The 20,304-nt window shown below is 39.3% G+C and overlaps 1 protein-coding gene across 1 annotated transcript in view; it reads right to left on the reverse strand.

Moving 5' to 3' along the window:
* Positions 1-20,304, reverse strand: part of LOC124552403 (collagen alpha-1(I) chain-like) — a 255,146-nt gene that overhangs the window by 38,329 nt on the left and 196,513 nt on the right. The window contains exons 23-26 of the mRNA XM_047126667.1: positions 18,779-18,912; positions 10,356-10,437; positions 4,563-4,750; positions 1,456-1,671 (exon numbers count right to left, since the gene is read on the reverse strand). Coding sequence (XP_046982623.1) covers positions 1,456-1,671; positions 4,563-4,750; positions 10,356-10,437; positions 18,779-18,912 — 620 coding nt within the window. The remainder of the gene's footprint in view (positions 1-1,455; positions 1,672-4,562; positions 4,751-10,355; positions 10,438-18,778; positions 18,913-20,304) is intronic.

Here is a 20,304-nt window from a genome sequence, read left to right on the forward strand (position 1 = left end):
TTGTGGGCCTACTACTCTGCTTAGATGACAAACTTAAGCACAAAACTGGCATTAACAGTCACAACTTCTTATAAAATTTTAGAGAAAAATTTTGGGATATGAAAAGACATGAGACTCGCTTCTCATGTTAATAAAAGAAATATTGCAGTGGCCTCTGGAAAGATTGGTCCCTATCACCTAAATCAAAAACAATTCAAGATTTATGGTACACTACAAGGAAAGCTGTCACTTTGATAATGCTGTATTGTGCTACTAAAATTATACAAAATGTGGTCTTGTCACTGAGCAATAATGATGACAGTAAAATGCCCACGGAAAACTGCTTTCTCACTTACTTACACTCACACACACACATAGAGAGAGAGAGAGAGAGAGAGAGAGAGAGAGAGAGAGAGACAGACATACATACACAGAAAATTAAATCCTGCCCTCTTCTGTCCTCTTTCAATGACTATAGTTAATGCTAGTTCTCACTTCTCAACCTGCATGATTTAGTCTTCTCATTCCCCCACTTAGAGATTCCTGGTGTCCATAATGTCTTTGACATCTGTCATCCACTTTCTTCTCAGTTGATGGCACTTCCTTATTTCCTCTGAGGTCCACCTCTGTGTCGTATATTACCATCCATTCATTCCAAATGGCCAGGCCACAGTAAACATTGCTTTCAAGAGCTTTCAGGATGTTGCACTTTTTGAAGAGTCCCCCAATGTCCCAGGCAAACTGCATACATAAACCAAGAACAGGCACGGGTCAAGCACTGAACCCTTAGCATACGGTATTTAATGTTCCTCGATATGAATTTTCAAACAATGGAAAATCCAAGATAAAATAATGTCCATAACACGAATAGGAAAGTTGTTACTAACCATATACAGGAGATGCTGAGTCGCAGATAGGAACAACAAAAATATTGTCAAACAAAGCTTTCGGCCAACAGGCTTTCATCAGAATAGGTAACACAACACAACACACATACACACACGCACACGCACACACACACACACACACACACACACACACACACACACACACACAAGTGCATATGCAAACACACTCACACACACATTAGCAAAGTCTCTGGCTGCCACTGCCAAAGCAGCCAGAGACTATGATCACGTGTGTGTTTTGCTTTTGTGCACATGCCAGTATGTGTGTGTATGGTCTGTTCTGATGAAGGCCTGTCTGGACGAAAGTTTTGTTTGACAGTCTTTTTGTCATGCATATCTGCAACTCAGCATCTCGGCTATACGGTGAGTAGCAACTTCCCCACACGAATTATGTATTATTGCTGCCAAATCATTTGCTAATGTGATCCTGTGTGCTGAATCACTGGAATACATGACATGCAATCAGGACACACATCTTAGCAAGAAGTGGATAAAAATTGTGTGGCAGAACTTCAACATAGAGCAGACATGTAGTCATGTTGTTTATAGGTGAAGACTTTGCACTTACAGGCAGACCCGGAGCACCGCTGGGTCCAGGGGAACCGAGGGGTCCCGGAGGTCCCTTGTCTCCCGGCCGTCCCGCTATTCCTGGTGGCCCAGCTTTGCCTGCAGGACCTTCACTTCCAGGTTCTCCAGCAGGACCAGGTGGTCCAGGTGGTCCCAAAATTCCAGGAGATCCGGGTGGTCCTTCGTTGCCAGGTTTTCCCGGTGGTCCAGTATCACCCTGCAACACAATCCGAGCATATAAAATAATATGCCTAATATGTTTTTACTACTATTCACTTAATTGAGGTAGTGGTTAATAAATCACAGTAAATCAAAGTTAACACACAGCAATGTCACAACATCTGGCTGTCTTTCATTCATCAATCTGAAGTATTTGAATTTTTCAAAATAGCAGTCATAGTGTAGAGGTTTCTTATTTACTTTAAAATATACAGAATGTATCCCTCTGTTTCACTGCTCTACACTTCTGCTCATTAACCATCATACCGTTGAGGTGCAAAGAACATAGACACAGACTAGACAATTAACATTAGCCAAAAACAGCCACCCACCAAAACAAATTGGGGAGGAGGCAGAAGTATTACACATAGAAGAGAAGAGGAGGAAACTTGACCTACTTGAAGGGTTTGAAACAGCACTTCACCAGGTCAGATTTGATAATCTGCTTAACATGATAATGGAAGACAGCCAAATGAGACCCTTTAAACAGCTTTAGGAACTTTTGTTGATATTATTATAAACATGGCACCAGTACAATTTTTTCACATTTAATTACTGTAAATATTTCCTTCAGCATAACCACATGTTGTTACGTTTCAAATGGGAAATGGCATGAAACGCAGCAAGACACATTTCTAACATGACTCCTGCTATCAACATCTTTCTTTTTTTAGTTTATTTTGTGCTCCCTACTCCACAGACAATACAGAACACAGTGTATATGATATCTATACATTCTTACCCAAGCTGTCTTTTTTAAAAAGTTTATTATTTTTTTGATGTTTTCAGCCTGATTTTAATAAATGGGCAACACATTAATGAGCAAACATTTTACTTTTAGAAATATTCCAAACTTACAATTCTTGAAAATCACATGCATTTACAGGAACCACCTCATTAATAATGCATAATAAAATAATTGTTAATTTCAGGATTGGCATTTTAAGCCCTTATCCTCTTCTTTCAAAGATTATTTTATCATTCCTAAAAACAAGGCCCCACAAAACTGATGTCATCATAAGTGTTCAGGAATTTTTGAATCTCAAAATGTTATCCTTTTGGATACCCAGTGTCACAGTCTTGGAGCCCTAATTTTGCTGCTTCCAAAAATATATAATTTTACCTGAATAGCTTGTTAGTTCATAAAATATGTTAATTAGAAAATCTGAATTTCCAAAAAGTTCCTGGCAGGTTTTATTGTGAATACAAGTGAAGGTCCATACTCCAGCAATATAAAATGCTTTTCTGAGTGTATTTAATCAATTATTAACTGAAACGACATCTTGTGTATCTGTATATTTTATATTTTTCCTGTCTTTTATGTTATGTACATCTACAATGTACAGTTTTGTATTTTATGATTTTATGATAACTTTCCCACACGTCTTTAAATAAATGTGGCATGCAAAACAACAGTACTGTGGGTAGCATTCAACAAGTGCAAACAGTATGTCAGCCAGTCCATGGTGAGACACAGAACTGTGTGTTCAAATGCATTGTGAATTGTGATTTATTAGTCTCATAACATACACTTACAATTCATGTGATAATTGTACAGGAGACACGTCAAAAATTACAAACTAGTATCTAATATTAATTTTTAAAACTCTATTTAGTCTATGTAGCAGTATCTATATTTTCTTATTTTCCAGCATAGGTAAATATCTTTCTTGATAATGAACAATTTTTCTTTTTCACAATATAATGCTAATTTGTGGTTGGATTCTGCTCAAATTATCAGTTCATCTTCCATGAACTCTTCTAACGAGTAATAACATTTGTGTATAAGAATTTCATGTAACTTCTTTTTTAGTATCCCTAGTTCCATGTTTAGAAAATTTTAGCTTTTAAGTTTGTTGTAGACTTTCAGGCCCATACCTTGTGGGGACTGAGCATATAATTTCAATCTATGGGCAGGAATCATAAAATTATCTTTATTCCTTGTACTGTATGGATGATCAAATTAGTTTCTAATGGTATATGGAGGAGACAGTCAAAATTTTTTGTTTCTGTAATAATGGACAACATGATTCTCTTTGCTGTGCAGTACACATATTTCTGATAATTTTCTTCTGGAATTTCACTACATGAGATATATTATTGGAGCTTCCCCAGAAAATAATGCCATATCTTATCACTGATTCAAAGTAACTTAGATATGCTACTTTGCGATTGGACATGTTAGTAGCACTTGATAATATATGCATGGCATATGCAAAGCTACCCAGTTTGCTGCACAGGTACTCAGTATGTGTGTTCCAGTTTAAATTCTTATTGAGGCGCAGACCTAGAAATTTGGCAGAATGCACTTCTGTTAATTCGTCACTTTTATGATTTATGCGAATTTCCTGGTCTCTTGACTATTTCGGTCTGAATTCAATCAAGTTTGTTTTTGATATGTTAAGCTTCAGACCATTTAACTGGAACCATGACTCTAGCCTCTGTAATGTACCAGTGGCTCTATCAGGAATCGTTTCTGTTTCTTCGCTTTCTATCGAGACAGACCATTGACATACAATAGAAAGAGAATTGGACCAAGGATCGAACCTTGCGGGACACCCTGTGTTATTCTTTTCCAGTCTGAATGGTAGTTTACACCAATTGAAGAGATGATTGTTCTTTGTTTTCTATTAGATAAGTAAGAAGTATGCCATTGAAGTACTGCCCCCTTAATCCCATATTTGCATACACTGTGAAACCCCTATTTTACATTTTTGTGGGGTCCAGACATAAGAAAAGAAAAATTGAGGAAAATGTTAAAACCCCCAAAAATGAGCAGAAACACATGTACTTGGCATATATTTTGATCCACCAACAAACAATTCAATTCTCTCGAGCACATCTCAGGATTCCCTGGAATTTCCTACCGCCATCCGTCCGGAAACTCACCGGTGCACCCCTCGGTCCCCGGGCGCCCGCCAGTCCCGTGGGTCCCGGAAGTCCGGGCAGCCCCCTGTCTCCCGCAGGACCCTGCGGCCCGGGCTGCCCCGGTGGTCCGGATGGCCCCTCTGAACCGGTGTCACCTTTCGGACCTTCCGGACCGGGAGCTCCCGGCAATCCCTGTGGCCCCGGATTTCCTGAAACACAGTAACAGATTTACAGGGGATGTCAAATTGATTCCATACTTTTAGATTTTGACAAGACTTTTAACACCGTACCCCACAAGTGACTTCTAATCAGATTACCGTATTTACTCGAATCTAAGCCGCACTTTTTTCCGGTTTTTGTAATCCAAAAAACCGCCTGCGACTTAGAATCGAGTGCAAAACGGAAGTTCTAAAAAATGTTGGTAAGTGCCGCCACAACTAACTTCTGTCATCAAATATATGTAGCACTTCGCAGGCACAAAGATAAATACTGGCACCAAAACCCCTGCGTCAGTAAATAAATTAAAAAAAGGTGGAAGACTTGCTTTCTTTCTCCACCCTGAGTTTCGACCACTGCCTTTTCATACATTATCCAACGAAGTAAATACAAATTACGTATTGTTCATCTTTGAATGTAGCAGCATTTCAATGTACTAGGAAAATCCGACTGGCAAGACTGTTTGGGATGTTTGTCAATATGGCCAACTCTGCGTTCTGAATTTTTTCCTACCTGTGAGAAGAGATGGTTGCTAATAGGAACTTTTATGAATTGTGAATCACATGCAGTATTCTCTTCACCATAATACTAATACGAATATAAACATTTTGAAATGTATTCTTTCGTGTTTGCTGCTATCTCGTTTAAATCCTGTCTGGTTAATAAACTACGAAACTAGAGTGAGACAACAGCAAACGCTGAAGAATATACATATCATGTCATGTTTATATTCGTATTATTCTTATGCCAAATAGCGATACAGCCAGAAATGAAGCACGGCAATTGATTAGATTTTTAAATCTAAGATGACTCTAATTTCTGTGCAGAATGTAATGTACTAAAGAGGCATCTGCAAAGATTTTCAAACGGAGAAAATTTTTCACTAAACTCTCGTTCAGAACATCTTCTATCATACGCAATCTATTACTTGGTTTTTGTTGATCATTATCAAAGAAAGCAGCAGTGTAGGTAGTAACAAATAGCAGTCTCTTGACATTGTTTCGCTAATGAGCCGATTCCTCTCTCTCTCTCTCCTTTTTTTTTTTTAAATTGTAAGCGGCGGTAGTGCGCACAAAAGCAAGCCATGCCATGAGCGGCGACAGGTCGTAAACACTCATTATCAGAATGCGACAAACAATGCATGACACACTACAGTAATGCATTTTCAGCTTTGAGTGACGTAAACACCTACAACAAAGAGAACGGCACTTATCAGATCAAAGAAAAATAAGCAATCAATTCAAACCAGACGAAGCATGTGAAAAAGGAAGGGTAGCCGTATAAATACGGATGGAGTGCCTGACGCTTAGCAACGGCTACCTGGTAAAGCTTAACTGCTAAGCGTACGACTCGAACCAAACTACTATAGCTGTATTGTCATTCATTCGATCTAAATTGTGTCTCATATTACAATGGACCAACTTTGTTTCGATTTGAAGGTGCGGCCTAAACTTTTCTCTCCCCTTGAATTTTGAGTCTCAGATTTCAGGTGCGGCTTAGATCCGGGAAAATTTTTTTTCCTCGATTTCGAGTCTCATTTTTCAGGTGCGGCTTAGATTTGAGTGCAGCTTAAATTCGAGTAAATACGGTACATGCCTTTGGACTATTGTCTCAGAAGTATGATGAGATACGTGATTTTCTGTTAGAAAGATCACAGTTAGAAAGATCAAAGTTGATAGTAATTGATGGAAAGTCATCAAGTAAAACAGAAGTAATATCTGCCTTCTCCAAAGATGTGTTGTAGGCCCTCTGCTGTTCCTGATCTGTACAAAAGGTTTAGAAGGTAATCTAAGTAGCACTCAGACTGTTTGTAGGTGATGCTGTCATTTAATGTCTTGTAAAGTCATCAGATGATCAAAACAAATTGCAAATTGATTTATATTAGATATCTGTATGGTGTAAAAGTGGCTATTGTCTCTAAAAATCATGAAAAGTGTGAAGTCACCCACATGAGTTCTAAAAGGAATCTGATAAATTTCGGTTACATGATAAACCACACAAAGCCAAAGGCTGTTAATTTAACTGAATACTTAGGGATCACAAGTACGAATAACGTAAGTTGGAATGATTACATAGACAATGTTGTGTCAAAAGGAAAACAAAGACTACGATTTACTGGTAGAACACTGGGAAAATGCAACAGGTCTAATAAAGTGACTGCCTACACTACACTTGTACATCCTCTTCTGGAGTATTGCTGTACATCAGACAGGATCGACAGAGGATGGCGAAAAAGTTCAAAGAAGGGCAGCTCGTTTAGTACTATCACAAAATAAGGGAGAGAGTGCCACACATATGATACGTGGTAATATACTTTCCCCCAGACCTGCAAAACTTATCTATCCTTTAAATGGTAAATGTTTTTACACCAGCTTAGAACTTATGGCCCGTTAGGAAACAAAACCCAGCAAAAAAACAGTATGTTTTAGAAAGATCTCTGATACCTAGCAACATGCACACTGCATATTTTCCTATTACAAATGTGTATATATGAAGCACACCAAATACAGCATGGTAGCTTACAAAGCACTGAAATCGAGATTGCCCTGCACAATGCACTTTTCTCAGCCAATCATAGCTCACTTCATGTGGTCTCACTAGCTAATGAGCTATATTCAGAGTGTAGGACATGTGATGTAGTCAGCCAATAGCAACATCACAGCAGCACGAACACATAAATAGGAAAAGCTATTGGTTTAAATTAATATATACACAGTACAGCTACAAGAAAAGGTAAGCTTTCACATATAATATTGATCTTTTATAGCATGTGCAATCCTTTAAGATATATCAAACAAAAATGTGTCAGTAAAATCATTTTAAGTAATAGTATAAATGGCTGGTCTTCTGGGACTGTGTTTTGTTGTTGCAACTAAAGTTTTATTTTGGTGTTCGCCCATTATCTACATTTTATTGGTGCAGTATTATCCTGCAGTATGGGATAAAGTAAAATTTGACGTTACAGTACCAGTTTTCACCTAGTCAAAATTACAAAAATTTGACTGAAAAGCAAAAGAGCGAAAAATTTACCAGATTTCCTGGTTGCTCGGGAGCATATGCACCCTGAACACTGCACTGCTAACACAACAATGCCCACCCAGTGTTTATCCCATTGCAAATGAAGTTTGCTCTGGTAGATAAAATGGCCCTTACAACTGGAACTGTCTTAAGGCTTTTTTAAGAGCTCATTATTGACCAAACATTTAATTCGTGAGAGTAGGGCATTAATAAACACAGTTACAGCCCTTCTGGTTTGTATGCTTATAGTGGATATCATCTTTTCTGCTGGTATCAAGACTATGATACAAACTATTAGATTTAAAAGGGGGAATTTTTTCTGATGTAACACATCAGGGAGAATATCATTGTCAGGATTTTAAGTTCCTCTGGCATGTGGCTCTAGAGTGAACTGCACTCATGATTCGTATGGCTCACTGCATTGTCAACATTACGATGCCCATTCAATATCCATCCCATTGTGGATAAAGTTTTCATTGCCTTATAAAGAAGCACAAGAATGTGTTTGACCACACAAAAATTTCCGTCTGAATTTAGAAGTGCTGTCGACACACCAGGCAAATTTCCATCACCCACATCCAACATAACAATCTTCCTCATCTTCTTCTTCTCCTTCTCCTTTTAAATTAGAAGATTTTCATGCACAGCACCATATGCTGCTTCAGCTACATATGCTGAAATGCTACTGCCCCCACAGGTGTCCATCACAAAAAACATCGTACACCTTCTCACCACTATGAAATTAGCTAGAATCTTTTCTCCCCAAGCAACCACAACCTGCTCCACAGGTAATTCTACTAGTGTATGCATTCAGCCAGGGGCACGAGATCTCGGTTTCAGCGACTATAGCCAACATCGTCAACCAACAGTTAAACATGTGCTGCAAGGTTTTTATCAATGGCAGATAACAAGTGCTGTTCATTCTCTCCGTATATCACATTTTCTCTCAACTCACATATAGTTTTCATACAAAATGAAAATTAGATTTGTGTTAATTATTATACATTTGACAAATTTTTACATTAAACTATGGAGATATATTGAAACTGAATGGCAACAAACCCAAAAAATCAAATAATGACCAAAATGAGTTTCATACAAGTGATACCACTCTTCAATGCTACCATTAGGGCCACTCAATCCATCAAAAATTTCCTCCCTTTAGTGAATCGAAGCTGTGTGGTAAACTTCAAAGTTGGCTTTCTCCATAATTTTTGAGAGTTGAATCAAAATGCTTTGGCAACTGATATTTGAGTTCTGAACTTCACATAATATAAATATAAAAAATTACAAATATCAGATTCCCTTTTAAGTGACTAGCACTACAGCTGAAATCACAAACAACAGTTGCCACGGTTAGGCTAACTCTGTGCACTTCCATCACACATTCTCTGACACCTAACGTGTGTTCAGTAGTTTTCTGATTGTTCCACTGTGAATGTCATACCCAATGTGAACATTTAATGTAATCGTAGTACATTATTTGTGAATTTTTATTCCATTTGTTGTGAGTTGTTATCACTGACAGTGGTGGTAAGTGACAAATTCTACATAATCAACTGAGACATATAATTTGCAGGATACAGGTTTCTTTTTTTTTTTTCAAGTGCAAAGCTTGTGCACATGTATGCTGCAACAGTCACTTGGAACCGGCAACACTGCAATCTCCATCCGTGGCGCAACCTATGCAAACCACCATCATTCGTGAATCAGACTACAGAGCATTATGCTGAAATACCTTGACTTGTTTTTCCTTTACTCATCCTTAAAAGGTCACTTTTCCTCTGTATGAAAATATAGAGGAAAAGTGATGTATGTGAGAATATTGAGGAGAAGTGACATTTCTTTTTCTCACTGAACTGATGGAGAGCCTTAAAGCCTACTACATTTGTCTACCTTTTATGATGTAACTCTGGAGCAATTCAAAATTTTTAATGCTTTCATTGACACTTGTTGCCATATCGCCTCTCAGTTTTCATCTCGGGATCTTTGGCATACGTTTGTTATGATTTTTCTGATGTTTTGCCACCACAAGTGGCTGGCATTCTCAAAGATTCACACTCCATTGGTGATGGCAGACTAAAATCAAGCTCGTGGCTGTAGGTTTTATGCACTCTCCAAGCTAACGTCCAAAGTGGGCGTTACCCTTGTCATTATCGTGTAGCTCCACCAATGTTAATTGCTACAGTCATTCGCTGCACCACAGGACTCCACGATCCATTTATCTTCAGAGTTTCTTCATTCTTGTTAAACCTAGTGTCATGCTTCTGAATTTCATTATATTCTGTGAATAAATGAGTGTGGTAGATCTTTTGTACAGGTTTTCGATGCCAATATGCCACCAGCAATGGAGGGTGAATCTTCCAGAAAGGTAGCTAAACAAACATCAGCCTAAGATCCTGAGATGAAAGGCAACAGACAATACATATGGAGCAGTTGTCATATTTGACAAGGCTCAGCAGACATTCTATTTACCTTCACTTGATATAATATCCTTTATTGTTTTCACTGCTGGGAGATTTCATATATCAAGTACTGACAATGTGACTTCATGTTTAGCTAGTCTTTTTTAATCCCTACCTGTTCTTCCGCTGTCTCCCTGGGCACCCTTGATTCCTGGAAGTCCTGGAGGACCTGGAGGGCCGATGTTTCCTGGTGAACCCTGCAGCAAAGAACAAACTATTATAGTCACTACTGTTTTAAAATGGAGCACATTATATTTTTTACTAAAAAATGAATTATATTTTCCACTAAAAATTAATGTCTGGAAAATTAATGTGTCACTAGTTAACTTCAGTAACTGCTTATGGGCAGAATTCAACACATCCTTCTGATCAGATCATCATTCAAATAAATGTAGCATAATGTGTTTTCATGTAAATATTATAGAATCGCATCAGTTCACTGTATCCACAAATAAATTCATAAAAAACATCAGTATCCTTTCAAGCTTATTTCCAAATAAATCTATTGTTTGACCTGAGGACTTCCTGAGAAAATTTTGCAATTCCGGAAAAGTGAGAGTTGAGTTAAAATATATAGTAATGAAATGTAACAGACAAAATGAAAAAAACAGTGCTTGAAAAACAAATAAAAAAAGTTGGCTGAATAATGGGTATTTCATGAATGAAAGAACTCAATGAAGATGACGTGTATAAGTCAGTGTGATAGAAAAGATCAAAACTCTTAAAAAGAGCTGTAAATTTTTGACAGCTCAGTGGTCACCATTACAAATATGCTGCACAAACAATACAACATACAGAGTATGGGCAAACATGAATAAAACCAGCCACAATAATTTGATTCACAACAAAAATGGCAATGATGTCATGTGGTCAACTTGTTTTTGCAATACGATTCAAATTTTCACGCAAACAGGACATCTTCAGTGACAGATTCGTCTTGTAAAATGTTCTCGATGCAACTGCCGTATAAATTCTCTGTAAGAATTCAAACTTTCTATAGTTGTCTTCACTTGGGAAGCGAGTGAGTGTGAAAAGTAATGAAATGTCGTGTGGCTAGGGCCTCCTGTCGGGTAGACTGGTGCAAGTCTTTTGAGTTGACGCCACTTTGGAGATATGAGTGTCAATGGGGATGAGATGATGATGATGATGACAACACAAGACCCAGTCCCTGAACGGAGAAAATCTCTGACCCAGCCGGGAATCAAATCTGGGCCCCTGAAAGATGTAATAGACTCACGCAGGTGTAAATGATACAGTACTGCCCATTTCAACAACATATTACACTGATATCACCAACAAAATGTAATACGGTGTGTTTTTCCATTGCAGTTTATAATATGGGACATCTCCTATAGTCTCTTAATAAACCAGTACCCTTTTCCATGCTTTGTCAGAATGCAAATCCCATAGCTCCATCTACACGTTCTGCTTTCCACAGCATCTTTGACAACTGATTTCCAGTAATTTGTAGTGGCAGATTCTAAGGTGTATATACTGTAGATTAATTACTAATTTTATAATAGGAATGAGACAGTGGTGCTGATTGACATTATTTCCATTTTGTATAAGACATTTTGGAGAACTTCTCATTAGCATGTCCACCTTTTAGAAAAGCATGGGCTAAAATCTGTGTCTGCTCAAACAAGACCTTGTGCGAACTTGTTAGGCAACAGCAGTTTTTTTTTCCACATTCCCTCTTCCTATACTCAACATGCTGCTGCTATTTGGGACAACCCTGAGAATCAGTTCAAATGATGCCACATTCACACCATATATTTAATTTTCGCAGGTGGCTGGGAGACAATTTAATCTTACACCTCTTTTAAAATTCGATCAATTTGACTTGTCATGTTCCTCCCAGAAAGGGGTCGGTTTATAATATACTGGCTTGTCTTCTGCATGATTACTGTACAATTTTTTATGTTACAAGCATGATGCATGATGCGCTTCTCACACATTTTCAATGTTTTACGAGCCTGTCAAATATCCTGCAAGAGCAACAGCTGTCGAGCAATATCGTTAGTGCAGCAGACAAAGGAGTCAGTTTAGGAGATCACACTTACTTTGTTCAAGTTTTGCCCTTCTCCTCCCCCCCCCCCCCCCTCCCCAAGCCCCCATTATCTTCCACGACACCCTAGTCTCATTACAGTCAATCATATTTCCCAAGTGCCGGGGCTTCAGAGAAGCAGTTTGAGTGGCTGTTAGCCACACTGATTTTTCCCTCCCTTCACTCTCTACAGAAACCACCACACATTTACTGGAGCTTTCAGTCTCAGGTCAGCAGTCAGTTGTAATGGAGCTCCCATTTGCCACTACCCCCAGGTGTGAAGTTTGCACAGTTCTCGGTTTTTGAGTACAAAAATGTTAAACCGATCAACATTTGTTGACAGTTGACGCAAGTGTATGCAGAGTCATGTACGGATGTCAAAAATATTGGCAAGTGGTGTAGAGAGTTTGCAGGTGGTCATACTGAAATTCGCAACAAGGAAAGAAGTGGGAGACTGCAAAACCCCATAGAGCCAATCATCAAGGCTGAACAAACTGTGCTCTGAGATCAGTGGATCACTCTTGATGAGTTCCGCAATGTTGTTCCTCAGATTTTTCAAAGTACCATTCACCAGATTTTGACTGAAGTGTTGGAATTTTGTAAGATGTGCATAAGATGGATCCCATGACATCTACATCTACATCCATACTCCGCAAGCCACCTGACGGTGTGTGGCGGAGGGTACCCTGAGTACCTCTATCGGTTCTCCCTTCTATTCCAGTCTCGTATTGTTCGTGGAAAGAAAGATTGTTGGTATGCCTCTGTGTGGGCTCTAATCTCTCTGCTTTTATCCTCATGGTCTCTTCGCGAGATATACGTAGGAGGGAGCAATATACTGCTTGACTCCTCGGTGAAGGTATGTTCTCGAAACTTTAACAAAAGCCCGTACCGAGCTACTGAGCGCCTCTCCCGCAGAGTCTTCCACTGGAGTTTATCTGTCATCTCCGTAACGCTTTCGCGATTACTAAATGATCCTGTAACGAAGCGCGCTGCTCTGCGTTGGATCTTCTCTATCTCTTCTATCAACCCTATCTGGTACGGATCCCACACTGCTGAGCAGTATTCAAGTAGTGGGCAAACAAGCGTACTGTAACCTACTTCCTTTGTTTTCGGATTGCATTTCCTTAGGATTCTTCCAATGAATCTCAGTCTGGCATCTGCTTTACCGACGATCAACTTTATATGATCATTCCATTTTAAATCACTCCTAATGCGTACTCCCAGATAATTTATGGAATTAACTGCTTCCAGCTGCTGACCTGCTATATTGTAGCTAAATGATAAGGGATCTATCTTTCTATGTATTCGCAGCACATTACACTTGTCTACATTGAGATTCAATTGCCATTCCCTGCACCATGCGTCAATTCGCTGCAGATCCTCCTGCATTTCAGTACAATTTTCCATTGTTACAACCTCTCGATACACCACAGCATCATCTGCAAAAAGCCTCAGTGAACTTCCGATGTCATCCACAAGGTCATTTATGTATATTGTGAATAGCAACGGTCCTATGACACTACCCTGCAGCACACCTGAAATCACTCTTACTTCGGAAGACTTCTCTCCATTGAGAATGACATGCTGCGTTCTGTTATCTAGGAACTCTTCAATCCAATCACACAATTGGTCTGATAGTCCATATGCTCTTACTTTGTTCATTAAACGACTGTGGGGAACTGTATCGAACGCCTTGCGGAAGTCAAGAAACACAGCATCTACCTGTGAACCCGTGTCAACGGCCCTCTGAGTCTCGTGGACGAATAGCGCGAGCTGGGTTTCGCACGACCGTCTTTATCGAAACCCATGCTGATTCCTACAGAGTAGATTTCTAGTCTCCAGAAAAGTCATTATACTCGAACATAATATGTGTTCCAAAATTCTACAACTGATCGACGTTAGAGATATAGGTCTATAGTTCTGCACATCTGTTCGATGTCCCTTCTTGTAAACGGGGATGACCTGTGCCGTTTTCCAATCCTTTGGAATGCTACGCTCTTCTAGAGACCTACGGTACACCGCTGCAAGAAGGGGGGCAAGTTCCTTCGCATACTCTGTGTACTCTCCATGAATGCTGACAGAAGACTGCAAACAGCAACGCCTTGAAACTTCCCACCAATTTCTTCAATGCTATGCAGATGAAAAGGACAACGTTTTGGATTCAACAATCACAGCTGGTGAAACCTCTGGGCTTTCCATTTCACACCTGAGACCAAACAACAATCAGGTGAGTGGCATCATTCCAATTCACCCGAGACACAGAAATTCAAAAGAATGAAGTCAGCCGGTAACTCTGTTTTGGGATCAAAAGGGCATACTGTTGGTCAACTTCACAGTTTGTGGGACAACAATAAATGCCGAGAGGTGTTGTGAGACATTACAAAAACTCACACGGGCAGTTCAGAACTGAAGAAGAGGGATGTGGAGAAGCGCACAAGCCTTCTCCATGACAATGCTCGCCCCCCACATCGCCCGTCAAACCGTGGATCCTCTACAACAGTTTGGATGGTACATTATTCCGCACTTACCCTACAGCCTGCACTTAGCACCTAGTGACTACCACTTGTTTCCCAAGTTGAAAGAACACTTGCGTGGGTGGCACTTCAGTGATGAGAACAAGGTGAAACATGAGATCTGACACTTCTTGAATAGCATGGCAGCAGGCAGGAACGACACGGGCATACAAAAACTGCTACAGCATTTAGAAAAATGCATCAATCGAAATGGTGGTTATTTGGAAAAAATGAAAAACATTCAAGCTTCAAACTGTGTACAATTTATTGAAAATAAACATTTCTTTATATTTTGAAAAAAAATTGTTGATGTTAGTTTTGGGATCACCCTCATAAAAGGTTGTCACAGTCATTAAACTTATGACTCTTTGTCATTAATCCAACAGCATTTAGAGTGAGGTCTATTATAAAAGCATGAAAAACACAGCCTCATTTTGTGAATGCCACTTTCCAACATGGACATTTGATTTCTATAATGACAGTGGAAAAAGAGTCCTCACTAACATTTAAAAAGGAAGGTAGTTAAGCAATAATTTCAGACACAAACCATGTGTACCTGAATATAGGCCCAAATACCACGTCAATGGCCTTGCTTGCACAGGATACATCGATTTCCGCCAGAACACCAAAGTTAAGCAATTCTGGGTGTGGCCAGTACTCTAATGGTCACTGTGGTGTCACCCCCAGACACCACACTTGCTAGGTGGTAGCCTTTAAATTGGCCGCGGTCCGTTAGTATACGTCGGACCCGCGTGTCGCCACTATCAGTGATTGCAGACTGAGCACCGCCACACGGCAGGTCTAGTCTAGAGAGACCCCCTAGCACTCACCCCAGTTGGACAGCCGACTTTGCTAGCGATGGTTCACTGACTACATACGCTCTTATTTGCAGAGATGACAGTTTAGCATAGCCTTCAGCTACGTCATTTGCTACAACCTAGCAAGGCGCCATATTCGGTTACTATGTCTTCTGAACAGATAATACTGTGACTCGTGCCGTCAAGAGCGACGTTCATCATTAATGGATTAAAGTATGAAACAAATTACGTCCGCTTTCTGAATTCTCATTCCTTGTCGTGTTCCAGACCTCACGTCAGTATAGTTCTTCACTCCTCACGCCAGCCTGCATGAGCTAAAACGTGTGCATTGCAGCCTCCTCTTGTAATACTGTGTTGGCTCTTCAGCCAACACTACAGTCACCATCTAGGTTCGTCATGTGCTGTTGACAGCTTTATCACAAAGGGGAGGAGAGGTGCTGATAAAGTTCCTGATGACCAGTCATTGTGCCACGGTCCTGGATCAAATTCCAAATGTCTGCACAGTGTCTCGTGAAGTGAGGGCATATGGCACTGTCCACAGTAAACCATCCATCAGATGGGGGCGTTAAGTTTGGCGGGTCCCTCACTGCTGTTTCAGAGGAGAACCCCATGTGTCAGCATTGGGTGTCACCCTCTTAGCTTCCCTTCATCCGCAACCACACAAACCTGACACCACCATGTACAAGCATTCATCACTATCATCCACACAATGTGGATGCATACTCAATACTTCTAGCAGCTCAGAGGAAGGTGGCACCAAATCACCTGCACAAGGGCGCTTCCGTGAGTGGCAGTTCGGGACTCCTGCATCTGATCCCCCGAGCTCATTCCCTGAGTATGGAACTACTTTAACTTCAACTCTGATGAATACCATAACTGTGAACTGTTGCAGTATCAAGGATGAAGAATACAGTAATCTTCATAAAATTATATTTCTCTCTAGTCCTGCAACACTGTAGAAGAATTCTGCAATAACTGTGGAAACTTTTGAACAGTTGCACTAATTCTGGTGCTCAAAGGCTGGCACCCTTGTATAGTACTTGAAAATCATGAAAAATTTTGAATCGCAATTTTTTGAAATGCATGAGGAGTTCGTAGTATTAGGACAGTATTTGTTCTCCTGACAGTGTACGATATGCATGAAATCAGTGACCTGGTGGGGTGTATGTTTCTCTCGAATGTTCAAAGCAAACTCATATGTTGAAAACAAAAAATTCACAAAAAACTAAACTCGCAAATCTAATTTGCGAAACTCTTACAGAGACACCCTCAATAGTAAAGTTAATAGGCAAAATTTCTAAGCCCTCACAATAATTTCAAATCAAAGACAACGTGATGCCTAATCTTCAGTCCCCTTCAACTGTGTATCAGAAAAAATTGTGACAGTTTGCAATGAATAATTAAAACAATATCAATTGTCACCAATAAAACTGGGAAGAAGCAAACACTATATCAAAGTAAACTGTGTGAAATTTGAAGACGATTTTACTGTGATATTTGAAAAACTAGCAGATGCAAAAACAAAAATCAATCACTTTGAAAGCAAGCCTGTAGAGTAGATTTAAGAATGTCTGCAGAAAAACTCAAACTTATCAATAAAATAAAAACTTTCACAGTTTTGCATAGATTGGTTAAATTGAAAAGTCAAATAGTTCACATAAATAGGGGAGATCATTAAAAAAAATGAGTTGGATAAAATTGCCATAAATGAAAGACTGCATAATATGGAAACAGCACATGGAATAACAAGATACATGCAGAATAAAAAGTGCTTATCACGAAACACAAAAATAATATGTTACAACACAGCAGCAAAATCAGAATGTCTTTATGCAAACGAATGCCTAGCACTGAATTATAAATTGGAAAAACTAAAAATATGATAGAGAAGATCATAAGGAAACGTGTGGAAATTTGGATGCAATGATGAAATATAACCTTATGTCATCTATGTTGGAGTATTGTTAAGCAAATACGACTATTTATGACAGTAAAAGTTGAAATAAAACCATTGCCTGCATCAATCACTCTTTTTATTTCTTCACACAACACATTTCGAGAGTTTACACTCTCATCTTCAGATGTACCAATGATACTGTGTTATATACTTGCTAACTGGATGCAGCCAGTTGTTTGTTGTGGTTTCATTTTGCTGCAAAAGTACAATATGGCACTATGATATCACTATAAAAAGGGCATCTTATACGTTTCTGTAGCAAAATGAAACCACAACAAACAACTGGCTGCGTTCGGCTAGCAAATATGTAACAGAATATCATTGTTCCACTTGAAGATGAGAGTGTACACTCTCCAAATGTGCCGTGGAAAGAAATAAAAAGAGTGACTTACGCAGACAATGGACAATCCATTCAATAGTATGAACATGTTAAGATGTCTGCGAATCATGTAACTGAGATGGGGCATTAAGACCAGTCTGGTATTCACATAAGGGGATGTGGAAAACCACCTAAAAACCACATGCAGGCAGGCCAGCACACCGGCCTTCATCGTTGATCCGCCAGGCAGATTCAGTCCGGGACAGGCGCACCTACCCAAGTCCACGAAGTAGCGCATTAGCTCTCTCGGCTAACCTGGCAGGTGTGATTTAGCTCATCCAATGTAAGTTTATTTTATCATTGATTAATCAATCTAAGATTAAACTGTAATCCTGCTCAAACATTTTTACCTTTGTAACATAAAGACAGCTATTCTTAACATGCGCACAAAGTATGCCACACACCAGCTCACGTTATAAAAAATGGTGCACCAGCTCGAGAGCTAAATATTTCTGGAAAAAAAATTAATGGATCCAAGCAATTAAAAAAAAAAAATATTCAGAAATACCCTATATAAAAGCAGAAGGAGCAGAAGAGGAGGTTTTTAGAAGGAAAGTGTTAAATTTAGAAGGATTTCATATGCGAATAGGTGTGAAACGGTCCAAAGTGAAAGACAGTCAGAGTGAATAAAGAAGTGAGAAACCAAGAAAATGAAAGTATATGGAAGGAAAACAAATGAGAAGAAATTTAAACTGTCTATTTGTTCCTACTTAGCCGAAAAGGAAGGGTCAAAAATTTTTACAAATGCAGTATCTGTTAATGTCTCTGATGATGCCACTCATTTTGCTCCACAATAGCAATAAATCCTGCAGGCGGGTACTCACAGCCAGTCCTGGCTCGCCGGGTCTGCCGGGCGGTCCCATGATGCCGTTGTCACCGCGTATGCCGGGTTCACCGCGAGCTCCCTTCGGCCCCGTCAGACCTACCAGACCCTGCGGTCCTGGTTCTCCCGGTGGACCTAGAAATGCATTTGCATCCTCAACAGTATATGCATTGTGCAGAGAACACTGGGAGCAAATGAAACTAAAATTTGCTGCTCCATAAATTAGGATGATACGGTGTGAAGAGTAGTGCTTTGAAATTAAGAGAGAGCAAATGTTAGCTGTAATACCAAGTACAGGAAATTATTTCCCAGACCCGCAAAGTTATGTTTCAGGTCCAATCCTGTTTTTGTTTCATTTAAATGATTTACCCCTATACAGAACTTATTATTCAGTTTTATTTCCAGAAGGCACATCTATACTCATTTGAAAATGAAACTGGGGATCAATTTCCCCAAAGAGCCACTGATGCCCTAAACAGTTTAGGTCACTGATTTTATTTAAATGGATTAAAATTAAGCATGACAAAAACCCAGCCGACACAGTTGACAACTGAATATTTGAAATAAAATAACTTCCAAATTACTTGATAGTTGACATCTGTCACTTCCTGCTAAAGTGTTGCCACATTGGTTACTACTCAGTTAAAGGTGACATACAAACACAGTGAGTCAATTGTCAAGTGCTACAATTCTGTTCAGGTAAGTCAGAGCAATATTTGAAGTTGCTGCCATCAGGTATGGCGGGAATGCGAGATGCTCTGTCCACACCTGATTTTAAATTAACTATGACCGAATTGTGGCAGACAATGCATTTTGTAGCAATGAATTTACACTCATCTCTTAACCTTACCACAACCTCTGGATGTGCAATGTATCCAAGATAAAAAGCCAAACAAGGACTTGGAAGTTAACCGAACATTTGTTGGGCAAGTTCAGCAACGGCAAATGGTTCAGGCGTGATGCTGAATGCTCTGTTTGGAGGAAGGCACCTCAAACATGTGAAGTGCCAATTATCAAGTAATTTTAATCAGACTAGCGGTACATAGCTTAATGAAAAAGTGTTTTATGACTGACACAGTCAAATGCTTTTGTTAGGCCACAAATGTAAGTATCACATCTTCTGTTGATAATCCTTTCTGTAATCGAAACTGACTTTTGTTAATGATGTAAATGTTACTAAGGTGTGTAACAATCCAGACATGCATTAGTTCCTCTACAAGCTCAGAGAAACTAGTGAGTAGTGAGATTGGCTGAATAGTATCTCCCTTTTTATATCAGATGTAGTGGCAAAGCAAAACTTAATCTTCCCTGAACATGTCTACCAAATGAATGAGAATAAATTAATAAAACAAACATTCCTGTTTCTCTAGGAAATAATCAATAATAGTAACATGGATTACAGAAATAAAAAAAAAACTAGAAAGAAACTACATCAAAGAATTGGGAATAAATCTTTTCAAGAATAAAGTACTAAATTTAGAAGGCATTCAAGCAGAAGAAATAAGAAATCGGGAACAGCACAGATAT

The sequence above is a fragment of the Schistocerca americana genome, chromosome 10, assembly GCF_021461395.2.
Source record: "Schistocerca americana isolate TAMUIC-IGC-003095 chromosome 10, iqSchAmer2.1, whole genome shotgun sequence".
In the NCBI taxonomy this organism is placed as follows: domain Eukaryota; kingdom Metazoa; phylum Arthropoda; class Insecta; order Orthoptera; family Acrididae; genus Schistocerca; species Schistocerca americana.